The sequence below is a fragment of the Stegodyphus dumicola genome, chromosome 1 (assembly GCF_044657685.1).
Source record: "Stegodyphus dumicola isolate Sdum_Otavi_A_Nest chromosome 1, ASM4465768v1".
NCBI classification, from domain to species: Eukaryota; Metazoa; Arthropoda; class Arachnida; order Araneae; family Eresidae; genus Stegodyphus; species Stegodyphus dumicola.
Window position 1 is genome coordinate 242,393,125 of NC_140768.1, and position 20,232 is coordinate 242,413,356.

General features: G+C 30.6%; 1 protein-coding gene across 2 annotated transcripts in view; it reads left to right on the forward strand.

Annotated features, from left to right (window-relative positions):
• The window catches only part of PNKP (Polynucleotide kinase 3'-phosphatase), a 97,296-nt gene that overhangs the window by 16,921 nt on the left and 60,143 nt on the right, over window positions 1-20,232 (forward strand). For both annotated transcript variants that reach the window (XM_085826873.1, XM_085826869.1), the window contains exons 2-3: window positions 1,363-1,725; window positions 6,523-6,698. In XM_085826873.1, coding sequence (XP_085682999.1) covers window positions 1,363-1,725; window positions 6,523-6,698 — 539 coding nt within the window. The remainder of the gene's footprint in view (window positions 1-1,362; window positions 1,726-6,522; window positions 6,699-20,232) is intronic.

Genomic DNA, 20,232 nt, shown 5'->3' on the forward strand with positions numbered 1-20,232 from the left:
TGCTGTGATAATAATAAATTTTATTCATTTTTCATCGGACTTGTGCATTCAATTCTTAACGAACACGTAGGCTCGGAACAATAATGTAATTTATAGTCTGGGGAATACAATAGCCAAGGGTTTTGATTATAGCTATCATGAAGTATTGTAACTTTTGCCATGTAGTGTCCAGCATTATTCTATCTTAGAAATTTTGCATTCATTCTAGAGTATTTCTTGCAAAACTGTGAGAATTTTAAAAGAAATTTTGGGGTAAAAATATGTTTCAGGGTCCCCCTTGGTGAAAATTGGCAATTTTTTGGCGTCATTCCTGTTTATGTCCAACCTCCCTTCCCTGTAAAATGGTGTCCAAAACATAATGCATTAACACATAATTAAAACAAAGGCAAAAATATATTTATGGGTGCTCCCTAGCGATACACTGACACCGAATTTGTGCAATTCTTTGACTTATTGTTTAGGCTTTGTGAAGCAGCAAATTGCTGCTACACATAATAATAATCGCTGCATCCAAAAAATTAATTTACCAAATGATATGCTTAAAAATTTGACTGTTTCTTTAAATTGCAATTTGACTTAAAGTGGTGCTGCTTGACAAATTTCATCAGCTGAAAATGAAATGCAATGAAACAGTAGTGCAGTACATTGCAAAAATTGAAAATCTTGCTTAGCAAATAAAGGAGTCTGGTGAAAGTGATGCAACATTAATTACAAAAATTTTGTTTCATTCTTTTTATAATATAAATGTTAATTAACATTCTTTTTATAATATGAATGTTAATTAACATTCTTTTTATAATATAAACGTTAATTTTCCTTGCTTTTCATGTCACGCTGTCATTTCATCTGTTACTTATTTAAAATTTTCTTGTTGTTCTGTGTCTTAAAATTAGAAATTAAAGTTAATAACCTAAAACTGCAATAGTATATACAAGTGAAAAAATTGACAGTTTCACTCACGTGTGTGTCAGATTTGCACAATATTTATGAAGGGCCCCCAAAAAAATCTCAATGATAAAAAGAGGTCACGACTGAAAAAAGTTTAAGAAACCCTGAACTAGATAATCAACAAGTACCTATATATATATATATAGCATTTAAAGTTGACTTTCATCTAATTTTATACTTAATATTGTCATATATATGTATATAAATGTTTTTGTGTGTATACTGAGTACACAAAAGTGTGATCACTTTCACAGAATACCACAGTCACCTAGATGCGTTTGTCGGGAAGGTTTTACTATACGTTATTTAAAATGCACTTAAATCTTTCTCTCACTTCTGTTACTTGACTGAATTTGCATCTTATATTTTTTGTTTCTTTCTTTTATGTAATTACTTTTCCCCCCCTACATTTAGTTCAAGTAACTGCTGATTATAAACTTAAAAAGGCTGTAATATTACAACTGGGAGCAAATCCATCAGAAGTAGATAGTAAAATACTTGTTGCTGGAGAGCAAATTGAAGTGTCAAATGGCTGTAGTGTCAACCTAATTGAAAATGATCTGAAATATACATTAGAATTTTTAAACTCAGAACATGCTACAAGACCCAGACATCGTTCAAGATCTAATCCAAAGTCAATACATAAAAAACTAAAAGTTGAATCTCCTTCATCAAAGAATGAAAATGAAGAACAGGTTAATGGTTCAATTTCTTCTGAAGATAATGAAGAAGGATGCCTCAGTGAAGAAGCTACAGCAAGTAAGGAAGAGCAAGAAGGTAAATGCTTATTTCGTATTTACTATCAATAATGCTGTATCAATTGTAAGTACTTAATAAAATGTGAAATAAATTAAATCCCTAATAAATGCCAAACACTATTTTTATTTTATAGCACTATATTAATAAGCATAACTGCACTAAAATTTAATTGATAATTATAGGGTATTATGCATATCATAAAGTAATAATAAATCAAAAAGAAACTGGCACCAACCTAATTTTGGAAACTTGAATGAATTAAACCTGTTCTCGTGCCTTTCATATCTAGCTCCCTGTATAATGTCATACGTGAATTCAGAGTCTTAAATCATAGCAATGAGTTTGATACAAAACAAAGTAAAGGGATCAACTTGAAATATTTCAAATTTTTTAGACCAGAGAAGATAAGATAGCAATAAATGCAGTGCTGATAATTACATAAAGTATATTTTGCATTAAGCTTTCAGTCAGCATAGAATATCTGGGTGTGGATCTGCATTAAATTCACATTAAACACGAATTATGATAATTTTTCTTTGTAAAATTCACTTTTTGCTTCCCCTTCTTTGAAATTTGTTCAAAAATCTGATTTTTACTGTTATGAAATTGGCAGGTTGTGTTCATGTCATAAATATTAGATCATCTAAAGATAACGCAGCTAATCTGTAAGTCAGTGAAATAATTGATATTGATTGAGAGACATTTTCAACGTTCACAAAAGTCTCTTCTTTCACTTCATGTCTTAAAAATTCTTACCTTCTAATGGCAATATATATAATAGAATCTAGAAAAGTAAATATAACTTAATAGAAACATTAAACGTTTTGAAGCAAGAAAAATGGAAAGTTGACTATGACCTTGCTAGGATTCAAACCAGGGATTTGCATGCTGGAACCAGTGGCAAGCTGGATGAGCTCAACTATCACTTAACCTCAAGAGCATACCATATGGAAATGGGATAATCCCTCATACTCTCACTATTTTCACTATTTTACTCTGTATAAATGTTGATAAAGCAGAAAAGATGGTACTTCTAGTTTAAAAAAAAAAATTCCAGAAACAAAAATGATTCAGATATGTTAAAATTAACTCTCCACGTATGGCGCAATTTGGACACATTCTGGTTTTAAAATACGAAACTTTTTTTTTTAATTCTCTATCTTCGTATATTACTATTCACATCTTTATGAAAAAAATTAGTATAATGCAGAAGTCTTAATAGTTTTTCTTAATTTTAAAAAACATACTTGCGCACTCATGTTTTCACACGACCCGTATTACAAGAAGGATTTTGGATCCTGTGGAAATTGCGGAGCTGTACTCAGGGGGTTAATATGGTATTATTATGATTTGAATAAAAATGCATGGATAGTATAAATAAAAATATTTTTAAAATGCAGGGATGGCCTCTGATGTATTTGCAGAATATCTGGAAAAAATGGAGAAAACAATGGGATGGCAAGACTCCCACTCCCCAGTGTACTCTGCTCTTCCCCAACTGACTGACTGTTTAAAAAATGCAAAAGTTCAAATTGTATGAGGACGTTGCAATTTTTATACCTGGGCATAACCGAAAATTTCAGAAAGCCCTTTAGGAAGGTATTAATTCAAATCTGTTTTTAGAATATTAGTACAGGAAATTCCAGAGTAAAATAAACGTACTTGAGAGTAAGAGTATGATCTCTGTAGCTTGAATTCAAGTAAGATCAGAAATAGTTAAAATTGTTTCATCAAAGAAAGGTTTTCAAATCCAGAATCAGAAGAAACATTGACAGAAAAGTGTCTTGATAAAACTGCAATTATGTTGAAGAAATTGGAATCTCCTTCAAGAAGACATTACTTTCAAGAAGTATGGGAATTGTGATGCCAATCTAATAACTTCAGAAAAGATACACAGTTTAAGAACTGATTGAAATTAGATTGCCAGATGAACTTTAATGACAGGGGTAAAGCAAAAAGTGAACAAATAATGCTTCTTCACTCCTCCCAATATTTAACTCATTGTTTTGAAATATTAAAATTTCATTTACTAGTAACAAAGCTTAATTTGATTCATAGACTTGAACATTACATCAGATGACACTTGTAGACTTTAATAAAAATCTGCATCTGTTTTAAATTCTTGATGGTTAAAAGTTTTTTAAGATGGTCAAAGAATTAAAGTTATAGCCATTTTAATTTTTTTTACAAATGTTATGAATTTTGAATTCTTAGGATTTAAAAAAAAGTTTTTAAAAATGAAATTTTTATTTTAAGAGTTTAGATTGTATTTTAAATAAACTGTAAAATTAAGTGTATATAATAGCATTAGTATATCACTAGCATTAAAATTCTACAGTTAAAAATATTTGTATTAGATTAAAAATTAAGATTTTGATTTTATATTTGTGTGCTTCTCTTTGAATGCTTTCTTATTAAAGTCTTATTAACGGTGCTTTATTCTGGCAAGTTTGGAAGGAAATTCATTTTATTGCATAACAGTTTTATTCAATGGAAAAACAAGAGAGAACTTTTTTTGTTTGGTGATAATGCTTTATATTTCTGCCATTTTTAGTTAACTTCAGCATACTTCTCAGAGCCCTTTTTGCATGTATTTTATAAATAATTTTTTTTTCTCTTTCATTGTGTTATTTGTATATAGTATAGTGTTTGGACTTTCTGTACTGTGTAATTTTTTTAATGTGTATTCTTCTACAAAAGAAGTTAATAGAACTAAAGAAAAATAAAATTCTGTATTTTGAGTGAATTGATGTATTTTCATAACCAAGACTAAATTGTGTTAGATTTACTTCATGAAATGTAGCTAATGACCTTATTACAGTATACAATCTGAGATATGGAATTGTTGGGACTTTGGTGATTCTGGATTTTGGATCATAATTTTAAATATAGTAAAATGACATGTAGATATGGTAACATTTGGGCTTCATTTGTTGTTTAGGGCAGATGGAAGAATGGTAGCCTGCAATCTGGCTGGGGTCAGAGTTGGTGTGGCTGCACTGTTCAGCAATTTTTTTTTTTTTTTTTTTTTTAATTTAAAGGAGCGCAAGAAGCAGCAAAAATTAGGGATGACAGAGTTTTTAGAATTTAGGTGAAACACTGGGTTGCAATTTTTTTTTTTTTTTTTTATTTAGGACCCACAGAGGTTGCAACAGCGCCCCCCCCCCACCATACACACATTCTCTCAAGGGCCAACAAGGTCAATCAATATATTAACTATAATGTGACTTCTTAACCAACAGGTGTTTGAAAGTGGCATGCAGGTGTCTCAGATAATGGGGAGAAAAATTATATTTACTGTGCATCTGCTACTTTTTGTTTAGTACAGTCAAAAGTCGTTAATCCGGACTCGTCGGGACTTCGGCGATTCCGAATTATCGATTTTTCCGGATTATAGATCATCAGTTTAAATCGCGTAAGATGGCATGCAGAAATTCTAAAATTAAAAATATGAAACCGTAATTTATGAAATAAAGAACAATTATGATCTAAAGGGTATCAAAATTTACAAAAAAAAAAAAAAAAAAAGCTTAATATTTATTTGTTTACTTTATTAAACATTTCTTTCAATGTAAGTTGTTTAAGTTGCTTCGTTTTATGTGATAATAAATTCTCTTTAATTCTATAAACAGACATAATTTTTTGTTCACTTACAAAGTTCCGCTGTTCAAGTCCCGTTAATTGCTGTGCCGAGAATACCGACTAACTTGTCAATCGAAATTTTTTTGTTTTCACTAACCTCTCTGTCACATTCTTCATGTCTTTATCCATTTTTTGCAGAAATTCCACTTATTGTTTGATGGACATCGAAACATACTTTCGTTTTGTACGATCCTTTGGGAGCTCCAGAATCAAAAATTCTATTTGACATAATCGAAAGTTCAAGTTTACTTTTATAGTATTGCTCTTACAGGCTGCAAAAAATAATAAGCCGGATACAATTCGAAAATTAAGGAACAACGCAATCATCAACATTAACTGAAATAGATAATTAGATAATTTTAGCTTACACCGTCCGTTATACATAAAATGCGCACGCGAAAACGTATTCTCCGCTTGCGCACACGCAAATGCGCAGTCGTAAGAAGTCTTACGCGCACGCGTAAACGCCTATGCGCATGTGTCAACGCGGCGCATGCGCAGAACGTTTTTAGCTTTGAGGTCCGGATTATAGATCATTCCGAATTATGGGTGTCCGAATTAACGACTTTGACTGTATTTATTGTATTCTAGATTTCATGCAGTGCCAGTGCTATGCAATCACTTCGATTCCTAGAATCTCCCACCTAGTTATTCCCTAAATTTTACTGCCTTTAAATTCTGCTGCCCCGTGCATCTGCACCTGTTGCATATGCTCTGGCACTGGCTTTGATTTTATATGGTGGGGGGAATTTTATTATATTGATCTAATTATTTATTTTTTGACTGATGGTCTGAATGTTCCGATATTAGATCATTCCAAGTATTGGAATGTATCAGAGGTATTGGAATGTCTCACATTCCAGTATCTTGAATTTCAAAACCAGGAGTACCTTTGCACTGTATCACATTCAGTTCTCTATACGAATCTTTATATTTCGTCCTAAAATAAGTTTACCATCCATCGATACATTATTGTTGAATCTGATAATCCGACACCTGCTGAATATAAATTTCATGTACTCTTTTATTGTGTAGATGCAAAGTCATATTTTGTGACCGTCTAAAAATTATGTGGGAGGTGCTGAACTACTTTTGGTAAAACTTTAAAAAAATATTAAAATTTGTGAAAAAAAAATAAGAAAAAAATTTATTCTATCTTTCTCTTTTCTCCAGTGGAAGTTGTTTCAGATGATGAATTGAGAAGAAGGGAGATTGAATGTAAACTTGAAACTATGCGTAAAGCTGTTGTTGATGATTTCAATTCATTGACTACTGTGGATCGTTGGGAAGAATATGATCATAGCAAGATATTCATATTTACTCCTGCAGGGCTAAGAGGACAAACTAAAGTATGTATTTATATACAAGAAAAATTATTGATAGGATCAGTCAACCTAAAAATGAGATATTTTTTTTTTAAGTTTTACTGTATTTTAGGTAGGGACATTACAGTATGTGCCATCTGATAACAGAATTATCATATAATAAATATAGAATTATTATAGTAATACATGAATTATTATAGTAAAAATCAGTTGTACAATATCACAGTGTAATAAAAAGAATTATATTTAGAGAAAAATTCCCTAAATTTCAGGACCTCATATCCGTAAAAATGAGACGTTGCATTTGCATATTTTTTAATTCCTAAGAAATCATACATGAAGAAATCTGAATTAAATCATAAGAAATTATGAGAAATAATTGAGACTTGTTACCTTTTCGATACTTTTTTTTTTAAATTTTATTTTATTTTAGTGTGACTCCTTTTTTAGTCTAAATAGATCAACTGAAAAGTATGGTCTATCAAAATTGCAACAATGTGCTGCTTTTTTATTTCAATGCATGTTTCCTTATCATAAAAGTCATAAACTGGAAAGAGATTTTTGATTGTATACCTCTATTTTGGTTCCAAAATTTCAAATTTCATCAGACAGATTTAGTTATAAAATTAGTAACACAACAACCTTGAGTTTAGCATAGATTTATGTCAAGATCTCAATCAATTTTGAGGCGAAACATGTACAGGTCCATCTTTGTCAAAAGCAAAAAAATCTGAAAGACTGGAATGTATAGATTTAATTACGTAAAACAGTGATGCCTTATGTAACAAGCATTTGCATGGAATGGAAGTTTGCACGTAACAATTTGAGTCTCTTATTACAAACCGCTTGAATTTCATCGTACATTAAACAGTTAATTCATTTTTAATTTCTTTTCTGTTTTTGTAGTATTTAAGTACATGGATACATTTATACATAAACAAAGCAATGAGTAGAGGACCTTGCAAGCAACTCATTTCTTGATGTTAGTCATAAAAGGACTGCTAGCTTTCCTTAAGCAGGAGCACAGCAAAGACCAGGTAGGAAAATGTTTCATCAGGGGATGAGGAAAAGAATGTAAAAGATCCATGCCATTGCAACCATCAAGGATCTTCTGATCTACTTTCTGATGTAGAAAGAGGTCCAAGCTACAGCTGTGCAGCAATATTTCATTTGAATTGCAATGAACAGATTGGCTCATGATATCTTCAATGATGATGCCACATACTACTTCAGAACAATCTTGAAGAACATGGAGAAGCAAACCACTGACATCTGAACCTACCAGAAAGCAAAAAGATCAATGACATCTCAGTCTTCCACCTCCATGGAAAATTTCGAAGACTCTGGCTAACTGAACAATGATTGTTAAAATGCATTCATACTTTTAGTGTATGCAAACTTTTAGTGTCACTATATTGGAACAGATAGAAAATACATTAAAATTATTTCCATGTCAACATGTGAGAAGTATTAGAAAATGGTGCATGACATAGACTGCATTCATTATAAAAAGGGTCTCTATACAGAAGTTGTTGAATCAATAATGATTAGATATAGATGTATTTGTCTTGAACCAGCTAATATTTCCATTCATATCACCAAAGAAGACAATAACTTCCAGTATTTCCTTTCAGAGCTTAACTGCATTATGGGCTGCTGGGCGAATCAGTGTGCTGGGGCCCTATGACAATCATTCATAGACACAGACATGAAATGTGACTGATAGTATTAATGCATATTTATTGAGCTAGCGATACCTTATATTTTTACTACCTTTTAACATACCTTTTAACATACACAGAGTAATTTATTGTATATTACACAGAATTAATTTAAATCTCAAATACAGTACAAAGTCTAATCCGGACTCGTTGGGACTTCGGCGATTCCGGATTAGGGGTTTTTCCGGAATATAGATCATCAATTTAAATCTGGTAAGATGGCATGCAGAAATTATAAAATTAAAAATATGAAATTGTGATTTACGAAATAATGAAGTATTCATGATCTAAAGGGTATTAAAATTTACAAAAAAAAAAAGGTTTAATATTTATTTGTTTACCTTATTAAACATTTCTTTCAATGTAAGTTGTTGAAGTTGCTTCATTTTTTGTGCTAATACTTTCTCTTTAATTCTATAAACAGACATAATTTCTTGTTCAGTTACAAAGTTCCACTGTTCAAGTCTGTAATTGCTGTGTCGAGAATACCGACTAACTTGTCAATCGAAATTTTTTCGTTTTCAATAACCTCTCTGTCACTTTCTTCACTAACAGAAGCGGTATTTTCTGGATCTAGAACCATACTACAGATTTTTCCATCTCTTAATTGATTGATGATTGGGGCATTGTCATCGTAATGAAAAACTTCTGTTATATCAACTTCATTTATTACCGCTTCTCCACATTTCTTTACAAAATCTAATAACTGGAAAATTTCACCTTGAGTTTGCAATGTCCGAAAACCTTCAAATTTGTGGCTGTCATCTTCATCATCCTCACCATGAAATATCGTAGCTGGCTATAAATTATGCCAAGCATTTTTTAACTTATCTGGAGACACATCCTCCCATGATCTTGTGATGCTCCACGCAGCAGATTTTATGCTAAAAAATTTCAAAATGTCTTGAATAGTCTTTTCATTGTTCAAGAAATTTAACATAGATTTTTAAAATACTACTTTATATTTGCATTTCAGCACATGCACTATTCCCATATCCATAGGCTAAATGATAGACGCACAATTTGGAGGGAAGAATAATATGGAAACATTATCTTTCACTAAAACTAAGTGAAGTATGCGCTGAACAGTTGTCAACAATCAGGACTATTTTTGAGTCATCAGGTAAACCAACCGAATTCAAATGTCGCCGAGCCTTGGGTATAAAAGCCTAGCTTATACCGTCCGTTATACATTAAACGCGCATGCGTAAAGCATACAAAAAAAAAAAAGGTTGTGGCTTTGAGGTCTGGATTATAGATCATTCCATATTATGGACTTTATACTGTATATTTATATTAATGACAAGTGAATTGACATACACAAATTAACATGGAGGCTGCATGCTCATGAGGTCCCCAGGCAAGTGGCTGCTGGGCCCATATACTGAGATGGCCCTGCTTTCTTCTTTTTGAGTAGAAACATCCCTTAGCCATAATTTTCTAATTTGAATATGTACTTGAATGGGAATAAGATCCCTTTTATGTTTCTGGACTCCACTGAAGTTTCGCCATCATCGATTTTACATGACAAAATCTGTTGCCAAATTATATTTCTTAGCCATCTTTAAAATTGTATGTTCAGTGTTGCTTCTGTAACTGTAGGAAAAATATACTTCTGATGTGTGGATTTTCCTTTCTTTGTCTAGAGTTTTGCATTTCCCTTAGTCATTGGTTATGCTGTGTTTCAATGCATTGTTAGACAAGAGGATTTCTTACTGCATTACTGAGTCAAGCCATAACTGCACAGCTGATGGCTTGATTTAGTAAAAGCACAGCTGATTTAAGCAAAGCTGATGTTTTTGTGTGTGTGTTTAAGGAAACTTGCATTACAATGATTCTGATATAGTGAAAGCCTAATTGTACATCTAAAACTAGCTTTCTAGAAATTGGATTTAATTGTAAAATAATTAAGGTGAATTTCAAATAATTAAGTGGCTAGAATACCTGACTTAAAATTAAGTAGTGCAGTTTTGCAGGTTAGTAATTTTTGATGATATATGGTTGATATTTCCATTAATTGAGATGCAAACAAAGGAATGTTAGTAGCTGCATTCCTTTGGTTTACCGTTACAAAGATATCTCTTTTTTATGAAAGATTTTGACATATAATTTTTAGGTTAACTGATCCTATGTGTTTTGAAACTTTTCTTAAAATATTATTTTTATGTTGCTATTATATATATATAAACATAAATTATTAAAGTTTGTTTTATTTCAGCATGAATCGTTTCTAGAAAAATTAAAAATGTACTTATTTATCTTTTTCATGATAGTATTTAAATTGTGACAGTAAAGTAAGTAAATTTTAAAATCTAAAATATGGTATCATGCTTAGCTGTTCCTTTGTTTAGTGACTGTCATACTTCCCTCTTTTGTTTGTTTGTTTTCTGTTATTTAACCCTTGGAACTCCATAACTGTTTTTAACCTGGTCATGAGATTTGTTATCACTTAGCATGTAGTACATGTTACATAATTATTTAAAACATTCTGTTTTCTTATTTTCTTTAACAATCTAAATATCATCCTAAAAAAAAGGAAGGTTATGAAAACAAAGAGTAAAATAAATAATTATGGCAAATCTAGCTAATGAATATTTTTAAATATAGCTTTTGGTAAGCAGATCCAAGAAGCTGTGGTGCTCAGATGATTAGGAATATGCAGTTTTATTCTTACCATAATAAATAATTAATTTATTAAAATAAACTGTACTTTCTGATTATCTATGCCCCCATTCCAAAAAGTTGCCAACTGTCAGCAGCTAATTTTTCACTAAGCTGAGATGCAAAAAAAAAAAAAAAAAAAAATAACAGCTATTTTTAGAACTGGCACTGCATTAAGAATGACATAAAACAACAACTAGTTAACAAAATTAAAAATTCAAGAAACATCTTTAGTAAAACAATTAAGTTTTTTCGGAGAGCACTGTTCTCCACGTGTGCACATTGATCTGTATAGCTTCAAAAAACATCACAGAATTGCAGAAACTTAGCGTCACGTAAAACTTGAAAATGTGCACAACTGGCAGTTCTCCCCATGTACACAGCATTTTGTTTTTCTTAAAAAACATCATAGAGTTGGAAAAATTTTGATTCATAAAATTTGATTGCTTATAAAATACAATTTCATGGAATGTGAATTTTCCATCCTCTACTGTTAGGTAAAATGCAGTATTTTTGAAGAAATTCAAAGCTTTTTTTTTTTTTTTTTTCCATCAGCCAGTAAACACAGTCCCATTATAATTTTATGCTTCAAAAAAGTGTATTCAATGCAACAAAGACAAGCACTAATGATCATCAAATCTGAAGGTGGAAATGTGGTTGTTGATGGAAATTAGTGCTCATCTAATACATGTTCACATAACTAGAGAGCAAAGAAATACTTTGAAATGCATACTTTGCTGGTAGCACAAATAAAAACATAAGAACGTGTGTAAAAACAACAACTGATTTTTATTTCCACTCTTCTAAAACTAACTTTGAGTAAAACTAAAGCAAAAACAAAAGTGTATACAGACTTGACTGACTCAGTAATTTATGCGTTCTCAACATGTCATCAGCCAATCAACAGAACCCACTTCAATGTTTGGCTAATTAGCCTCTGAAAATTTGCATGAGGAAAAACCGTGGAGCCTTTAAAATGGTCGATGAGACCAGGAATAGATCCCTTTTTCTCATGCTAAGTCAAAATTTAACTTACTAGCATACACTTACAAAATTACGCATTTCATTTCTGTAACACAAACACAATACTTATTCTTCTTGAATATTGTAAACACTTGTCCAAAACTTCTTCAGATCCGTAGCATTTTGTTAAAATTTTGATTTTCTGAAGTATTTTCAACTTCACAAAAGCATTCATAGTGGCTTTGATGTAAACATGCTTTACTGGCCCTCTGTAGTAAGCACGCTTTACTTTTCTCTTCGATAGAGCTTTCCAAGGGTCATGTGTAATCTCTTATTCAGCTAGACATTTTTCACACATAATTGACAGTTAGTCCATCCATATAATTATAAAAAATATTTTTATGATTAAAAAATTAACTACAGGACTGTAAACATCATCAAAATCTTCTCCTCTTTTCTGTCTAAATCCCTGTATGACAAGATGTACTTTATATCTGACCACTTTATTCTTTTAATTTCTTTTTAGTGTATAGACCAATTTGTTTCTTAGTTACTTTTTTCTTAGTTACACGCTTTACTTTTCTCTTCGATAGAGCTTTCCAACTGGGTCATGTGTAATCTCTTATTCAGCTAGACATTTTTCACACATAATTGACAGTTAGTCCATCCATATAATTATAAAAAAATATTTTTATGATTAAAAAATTAACTACAGGACTGTAAACATCATCAAAATCTTCTCCTCTTTTCTGTCTAAATCCCTGTATGACAAGATGTACTTTATATCTGACCACTTTATTCTTTTAATTTCTTTTTAGTGTATAGACCAATTTGTTTCTTAGTTTTTTTTTTTTTTTTTTTTTTTTCTGGATTTTCAACTGATTCCCAAACTTTCTGTTTCTTTATTATGTCAGTTTCTTCTGTCATTGCCTTATCTCATTCTGCAGTATTTGCAATTTATGTGCTGCTTCAAAATTTTTGAGGATAAAAATTTCTACAAAATTTGCCTCCTCAAGTGTGGAACTATCCTCTTCTTCTACAGAATTATCTTTCCCAGAGTATTCATTTTTTCCACTAAAGTAAAACATCTCTTTCTCAAATTTAATGTTTCTATCCTCACAATGTTTTTCAGTGTCGTTATGGGATCCAAAATGGAGGTTCATTCCTTCTGAATAGTACTACATATATATCAATGTCTCATCTCACCTCTTAACTTCTTTTCTTTGCCAGTTTTTAGTCTGAAACTTCTTCGGGTATGGATTTGTCTTTTAATGACTCTATTCATTCTCTAGGAATTTTGTACTCTTTATCTGACTCTAATATTTCTGATTCTTTTCTTCATCGAACTTCACATTACAGGGATCTTTTGATAGCCATATCCTGTCTTCCCTAGTTTCTTTGTCATATCTTACCATGATTCCTTCGTTCATCTATCTCATTTGCAATTTATCTCTAGTCTGTTTTGTTATACTAACATATGGTTTATATCCAGATACTTTAAAATAAATAACAATGGGTTTTCTATTGAAGAACGTTTAAGGGTTCAGTTATTCTTATGATGCACTTTGTTTCCAAGTATGTATGAAACATCCAAGAGCTTCTACCCACCATTTCTTTACCCATTTTACTTTCATTAAGTATAGCTTTAACTGCAACTAATGCCTTTTGGTTAAAACATTTCATGTGCTCCATTCTCTTCTGGGGTATTAGTAGTTATATGTTTAACACAAACTCCATTTTCAACTAAGTACCTTTCAAATTACCTGTTACAGAATTTGCCACCATTATTGGTTAATTATGTTTGTATTTTTTAGATTTTCCATTTGTCAATGATAGTTTTTAGTTACTGAGTGAAACATTTTTGTTTTTAATATAGTTACTAATCTACTATAGTCATCAATGATAGCAAGGAAATTTATACTCCTACCATTAGATAGAACTGGCAGCAATCCACAAATGACTAAATAAACGAACTGCAGTGGTTTATTAGATCTCTTCAGAAGTGGTTTAAAAGATATTGTACTAAATTTTATAAAAGGACAAGGTACATGCTTCTCCTTTGGTTTTCAGATTCAGTTAATACTTTAATGCTTTGATTTTTGCTAGTGCTCTGAATGTAGTATGATGAAATCTTTGGCAAAACTTCACACTGTCTACTTTATTTAACTTTCTGGTTTCCATACTGTAAACAGCTTCCTCTTTTTTTCCTCCTGTTACATACTCAAGGGATTTTACATGATAGAGTCCAACATAATCTAACCCAATTATAGAAATATACTCTCATTTCACCATTTGAAGCTACAAAATGGACACCTACCTTTTCTGACCTACTCGCAATAGTAAATTTCTTCTCAGGTTTGCATTATACAACTCATTTTCTAATTCATTCTAATTTATTCTATTGTCTTATTTTACTGTAAATTTGTCAGTACCCTTTCCTAATACTCTACTTTCAAACTTGCCTGCAGCTAGAAAGATACATATATCATTTATTTCTTCAAAATTTATCATTAAATTTCTATCATTGGAGAAGTGAGTTGTAACAGCTGTATCTATAACCCAAATAAATTTATCTGCATTACTTCCTTTATTTATTTTTAACCCATAGTTTTCTACTAACATTAATTTTTTATCTTTAAACTGTCACTTTTGATCTTCTGTTTTAAACTTCTAGATTTTATTAATATTTCTTTACATAGTGCAATTAAGTGTCCAAATTTATGACATCTATCATAAGGTCCGATCTTCATATTTCTGCTCTTTTTTCTTTAGTTTTACTTTCAATTTTATTTTTCTCTGCATTTGTACTAATAGTATTAAATACACTTACCTTGCTGTCTTCTAAACTGCCATGTACGTGATAAAGTCGACGTTCTCCCTTCATGAATACCCCAGCATTTTTTTTTTTTTTTTTTTTTTTTTTTTTTTTTTTTTTTAAATGTGTAATTCTTTCTTTGCCACCTGTAAATCAGCTATGCTATTCCATAATAAAGGAACCACTGGATTACCTGAAATCCTTTTTAAAAAAAATCTGATGTGTACACCATAGGACTTCCTTGTACAGAATATTAAATTAGACTCATTTTTTCCTGCATTTCATTTAAACTTATTGAATTGAATTAAATCTACTTTGATAGCACATAAACTACAATAGAATAAGTTCACTTTTTAAAATTCACTATAATTATTTACCATAAGGATACTCTGGCGCTAGGTTCACTTAACAGTGTTACATCTCATTCATTTTATAACTCGGAATGAAAAAAAAAAAAAAATTATCATCTGAAGAATTATCTAATCAATGCCACATATTCTATTCAAAGACTTTAAAAAATCTAAAATGATGTATAAAAGAAATTAAATAAAAAATTAAGTTTTTCACAGACGATTGAGCGCTGTTTACCTAATGTGCATGCACTACTTGTGAACATTCTGCTCTGCCCAAAACAGACTGGCGACAGTATTTTCGGCTAATATGAAACACTTATTTCCTCGAATTTCATTAGAGATGTATTTCTCATTCAATTAAATCAGTTCTCACTTTGCGGTAAGGCAAAAATAATAAAAACATGAAAATATCTTCATTAAAAATTTAAAGATATAGAAAAACATAAAATGCCAAATACAGTTAAAAATTTTTTACAGTTGAAATTACAGTTTCTACGCAAAAACAAGCAATTCGGCCAGTGAGCTAGAAGACAGATTTTTCAGTGCACAAAACTAAAAGTTTACTTTTGGCCTTACTTGAAAAAAAGGCACTGAAGACATAGAAGCTGATTTAATTTGTTGTGGACGCTATGCTGAGTCAATATATGGGATAATTTAACACGCAGTAATAAAAGAAGACATTGCTTTGTTGTTGTGAAGCTTAGTTTATCTAGATCGGCAACAAATTGACTATTTTTCTAAGTTTCAAATGTAAACAAACGTGGCTGCTATGGTAAAAGAAGTTAGGCTTAGCTACACGTAAACAACTTTTAAACTGTTGATAATTATACAACTATAACATCCAGGTTAACTAAAAGTATAAAAACCTTAACCGGAAGATAAGAACAACATAATTAAATCATTTTTAAAGCAAAAAATGCACAATTTACAAACATATAAGAAGAAAGAAACTGAGCTCACTAAACCAAATAATAGAGTGAATATACATATTTATACACTTTTGGTGCGGTCGATTACAACCAAAAATTCACGTCAATGATACATGTTATAGCAGGTCCACATACAAAATTTCAATGTTCTGAGTTTTTTTTTTTTTTTTTTTTTTTTCTGAGTTATACGAGCTACGTACATACATATGTACAGATGCCACGAAAAAAGTTTCTTCTGAATCCATTTTAAATCAGTTTTATAATTCGTTTGGGGGGAAAGAGTCCTTTATTCTATCCTTACATACAGATGTCACCAGGGTTCGTACGGTCCTTAAGAGTCCTTAAAAGTCCTTAGATTTTTTGGAATCGATTTTTGGTCCTTAAAAGTCCTTAATTTTGGCCAAAATCAGCAGAAGGTCCTTAATTTTAATCTCTGAAATTTCTGCCTATTTTTACGACTGTCATTTTGAGTGTGAATTAGCATTTTGAGAAATATTTTTGGCGATTCACTGCCGTATATATGGTTATCTTTTGAATGGGTTCATGAGTTATAATTTGTTTCTATTTCTAATATAAATGATGGGATACTCGAGTTTCTAAGCAAGAAGTGAAACATAATCACTTTGAAATTCATTTTTTCTAGTAAAGAGCTCTTAAACAACTTTTCATTTTTGGGGATGTGAATTCTTTTATTCAAAGGTTCTAAATTTGGCGACTTTTTGACATTTTGGCGATTTTAAGATTAGTTTCTATAGAAACTTTTTAATTCCGAGATCTGAGAATTTTTCGACGATTTTTTTTTTTATAAAACATCGTAACATTAATAAATTTCATTAAAATAATAGTAATATATTGAAATTATATTTAAAAAATAACATTAAAATGAAACATTTTTATTTTTTGCTGTAATATTATAAAGTTTTATTTTGACAACTTATTATACAATATTTTTAATCTGAAAAATAAACAAGTTATAATGCTATAATGCACAATTTATGAAAAAGAGCTCTTAGCAAAAGCAAAATTAGCTATGTAATTAATTAAAAATGTCTTGTTTTTAATTTTTTCATAGTAAGAGTTTTCCCATGTAATTGTCTCAGAATATTCAAAATTCTCAGAATGTGCATCAGTTTTCTCTATAAAATTATTTTATACTTTTTCCCTCCTATTGTTTTCCAAAATATTTCTGGCTTTTTGCTGTTACAGAATTTGTAGGGATAATTTTCTTTAGGATTTTAGACATTGCAGCTTGGAAAGTTTAGAAGGATTTGAAGGCAAGATTTATAGACCCACGATTCTAGAAGATTCGAGAAATATATGACAAAGTGAAAAATGTCTCCATGGTATCAACATGTAATGGATGTATTTTATAGAAAGTTTACAATGAATTTCTTAATTTTTGGAGAACGTCTGGAAGAACAATGAAAACATATTTGAATTTATTACTTCTGATACTAGAATCTTAACATGTTTATCTTCTCTTTATTTTCTCTACTTTTCACTACACAGAAGCATGGAAAATATCAAAAATGCTTCTGATCTTATCACTTGGGCAGGCATTATAGAAAAGGATTTTTTTACTAATAAAGAAATTAAAAACAATTTAAAAGATTCATCTAATATTTCTTAATGCATCATACACATAGCTGGCACTAGGCATTTTCCCACCTGATGCAATCTCTGTGGATCCCAAATTCTACTGCCTAGTGCCTTTCTAAATTCTGCTTCCAATGCTTGCTCTAAATTCTAAAAGTTTTGCCATTTCTAGATTTTGTTGTTCGGTGTGTCACTAAATTCTAGAACTTCTGCCACATCAGCTCTAACTGAACTTTACTATATATATTTCATATTGCTTCTGAATGTTCCTATTACTAAAGAAATAAAATTAGCCACTTTTTCTGTACATTCTAATTGCATTTAGTGCTTTTTAGAATAACAGAAATCCTTAATTAAATCCAAAAATTCTAAAATGAAAAGAAAATGTGTTGAAGAAAGAAACTGAATACATAAAGGAAATTATTCTTCAAAGATATGTGCAGTTATTATTATGTAAATTACCCAATTGTTTATGATTTCAACCTTTACTATAATTCCCCATTTCTATTTCCTCATATGATAGAGTTATTGAGACAGAATAAATTAAAATTAAATAGTATAACCTTTGATCACTAGTCCACATTATTAGTTTGAATTTGACTGTTCTTGTTTAATTACGTCACCATGAGCTGTAATTGATTTTGTTAGCATCAGAACATGCCTTTATGTTCTAAGCTCTTTTTAAATAAGAGGCTTATTTAAACCTTTATCTGGTATTAGTTAATTTTTTTCAGACAGAGCGATAATATGCTTCACGCCTGTCGGGAGTTTGGGAATATTTAACTTTTACCAGATCAATTAAACCCTCATAGGTACATTGTGAAGAGGTTGACAAGTTAGGAGATAAGGACGCAGAAACTAGCGAGAGCATTGATTTGCATATTGAGACAAATCTCGAATTGTTAGAAAAGATGCTTAAAGAGAAGGAAATTGATATAAACTAGCCAAAATGTCTGGGAAGGTTCAAATTAAAATGACGGATAAATATTTGTTGATTGTTGTTGTTACAAAACATAAATGTTTCTGTAGCTTTTAATGCATAATTATCGTAATATCGTTTACAAATCTGTGTCATAAATTACATATACTTTAAACTGAAATTTTATTAGATTTTGATTTTAATAGGGCTTTTTTAACAAATATTGTTAAAAAATGAAATTTAATAGTGGTCATGTAAATCCATAACGACTAAGGTTATCAAACTACCTAATTCAGTTATTTATAACTAGTTGCGTACCCTTAAAAATTATCTCTACATATTAAAGCGAGTTATTGCCTTTCATTAACACTCACTGTGGTCACAAGATAAAATATAAAAATGTAAAAATTCAAGTAAAACATATTCTATGCATCTACTTAGACTTAAAATAATACAAAACACATTATTACCTCTGGTGCTTTAATGGCTTATTGGAAGCTTAAAGTATATTAACTGGGTTACAACCCCCGGAACTGTACACGAAGCTACAACAATAACTGCATCAAACAGAACCTGACTAACTTTCAACACTTGCCAACCTTGCCTACATCAGGCCTTTCAGGTTTGTTCTAATCAGCAGGTCTCTCTCTAGACAAGCAGCAGCGGTGACAACATTCAGTCTTTTGTTATGAATCATACTGATTATGATATTATTTCTCATTTTAACCTATGTAGTTTGACATAAAATCTACCTGCTTATTTACTAAACCTCCAGGCTGACCAAGTATGTGACAAAATGAGACAAAAAAAATCAACATAAAGCTAACTTTTAGTAAAACATAAATGTCACTTATCTACTTTCAAATATGACCAACAATTACAAGTGTAAAATATTTAACGCTACTTGATAAATTGCAGAGTTTATTTTATTCTCGAACTTATTAACAATTATGTTAATTAATTCTTGTTTATTAATAATGTGTACTACTTAGGGATCTATTTTAGTTTTAGGATGTATTACAAAAGGGAAATTCTGGCACAGATAATATCGTCAATTGAATTTATTCAATTCCCATTTGCTCATAGGTCCTTAATTTTTTTCATTAATGGTCCTTAAAAGTCCTTAAAAGTACTTAATTTCCTTGTGCAAAAATGTGTACGAACCCTGGTCACGCAAAAGCATCGTTAAATTGCGTTCGATAGCAGTCAAAATGATATTTTTGTTGAAATATGATACCCGAAATTTTTCACGATTACAATACTTCCTGTGTACAAGGAAGTAAAAACTGCTATTTAAAAAGATCCACTAAGTTTAGTCTAGTTTCAGCCAGCTTGTTTGTAGTCATCTTTATCCTCATGATAAATAACCTAATTTCTTCGTTTAGTGAATACCTAATACTGAAAAATTCATCCAATAGCTGAATTATTCTTACTTTTGTTTTCAATTCAAATTGCTTCTGCAAAACCTCTAGTGCTTCTTCTCTGCTCAAAAATTCTCATACAGTACAAAGTCTTTAATCCGGACTCATCAGGAATTTGGCGATTCCGAATTAGGTTTTTTTCCAGATTATAGATCATCAATTTAAATCTGGTAAGATGGC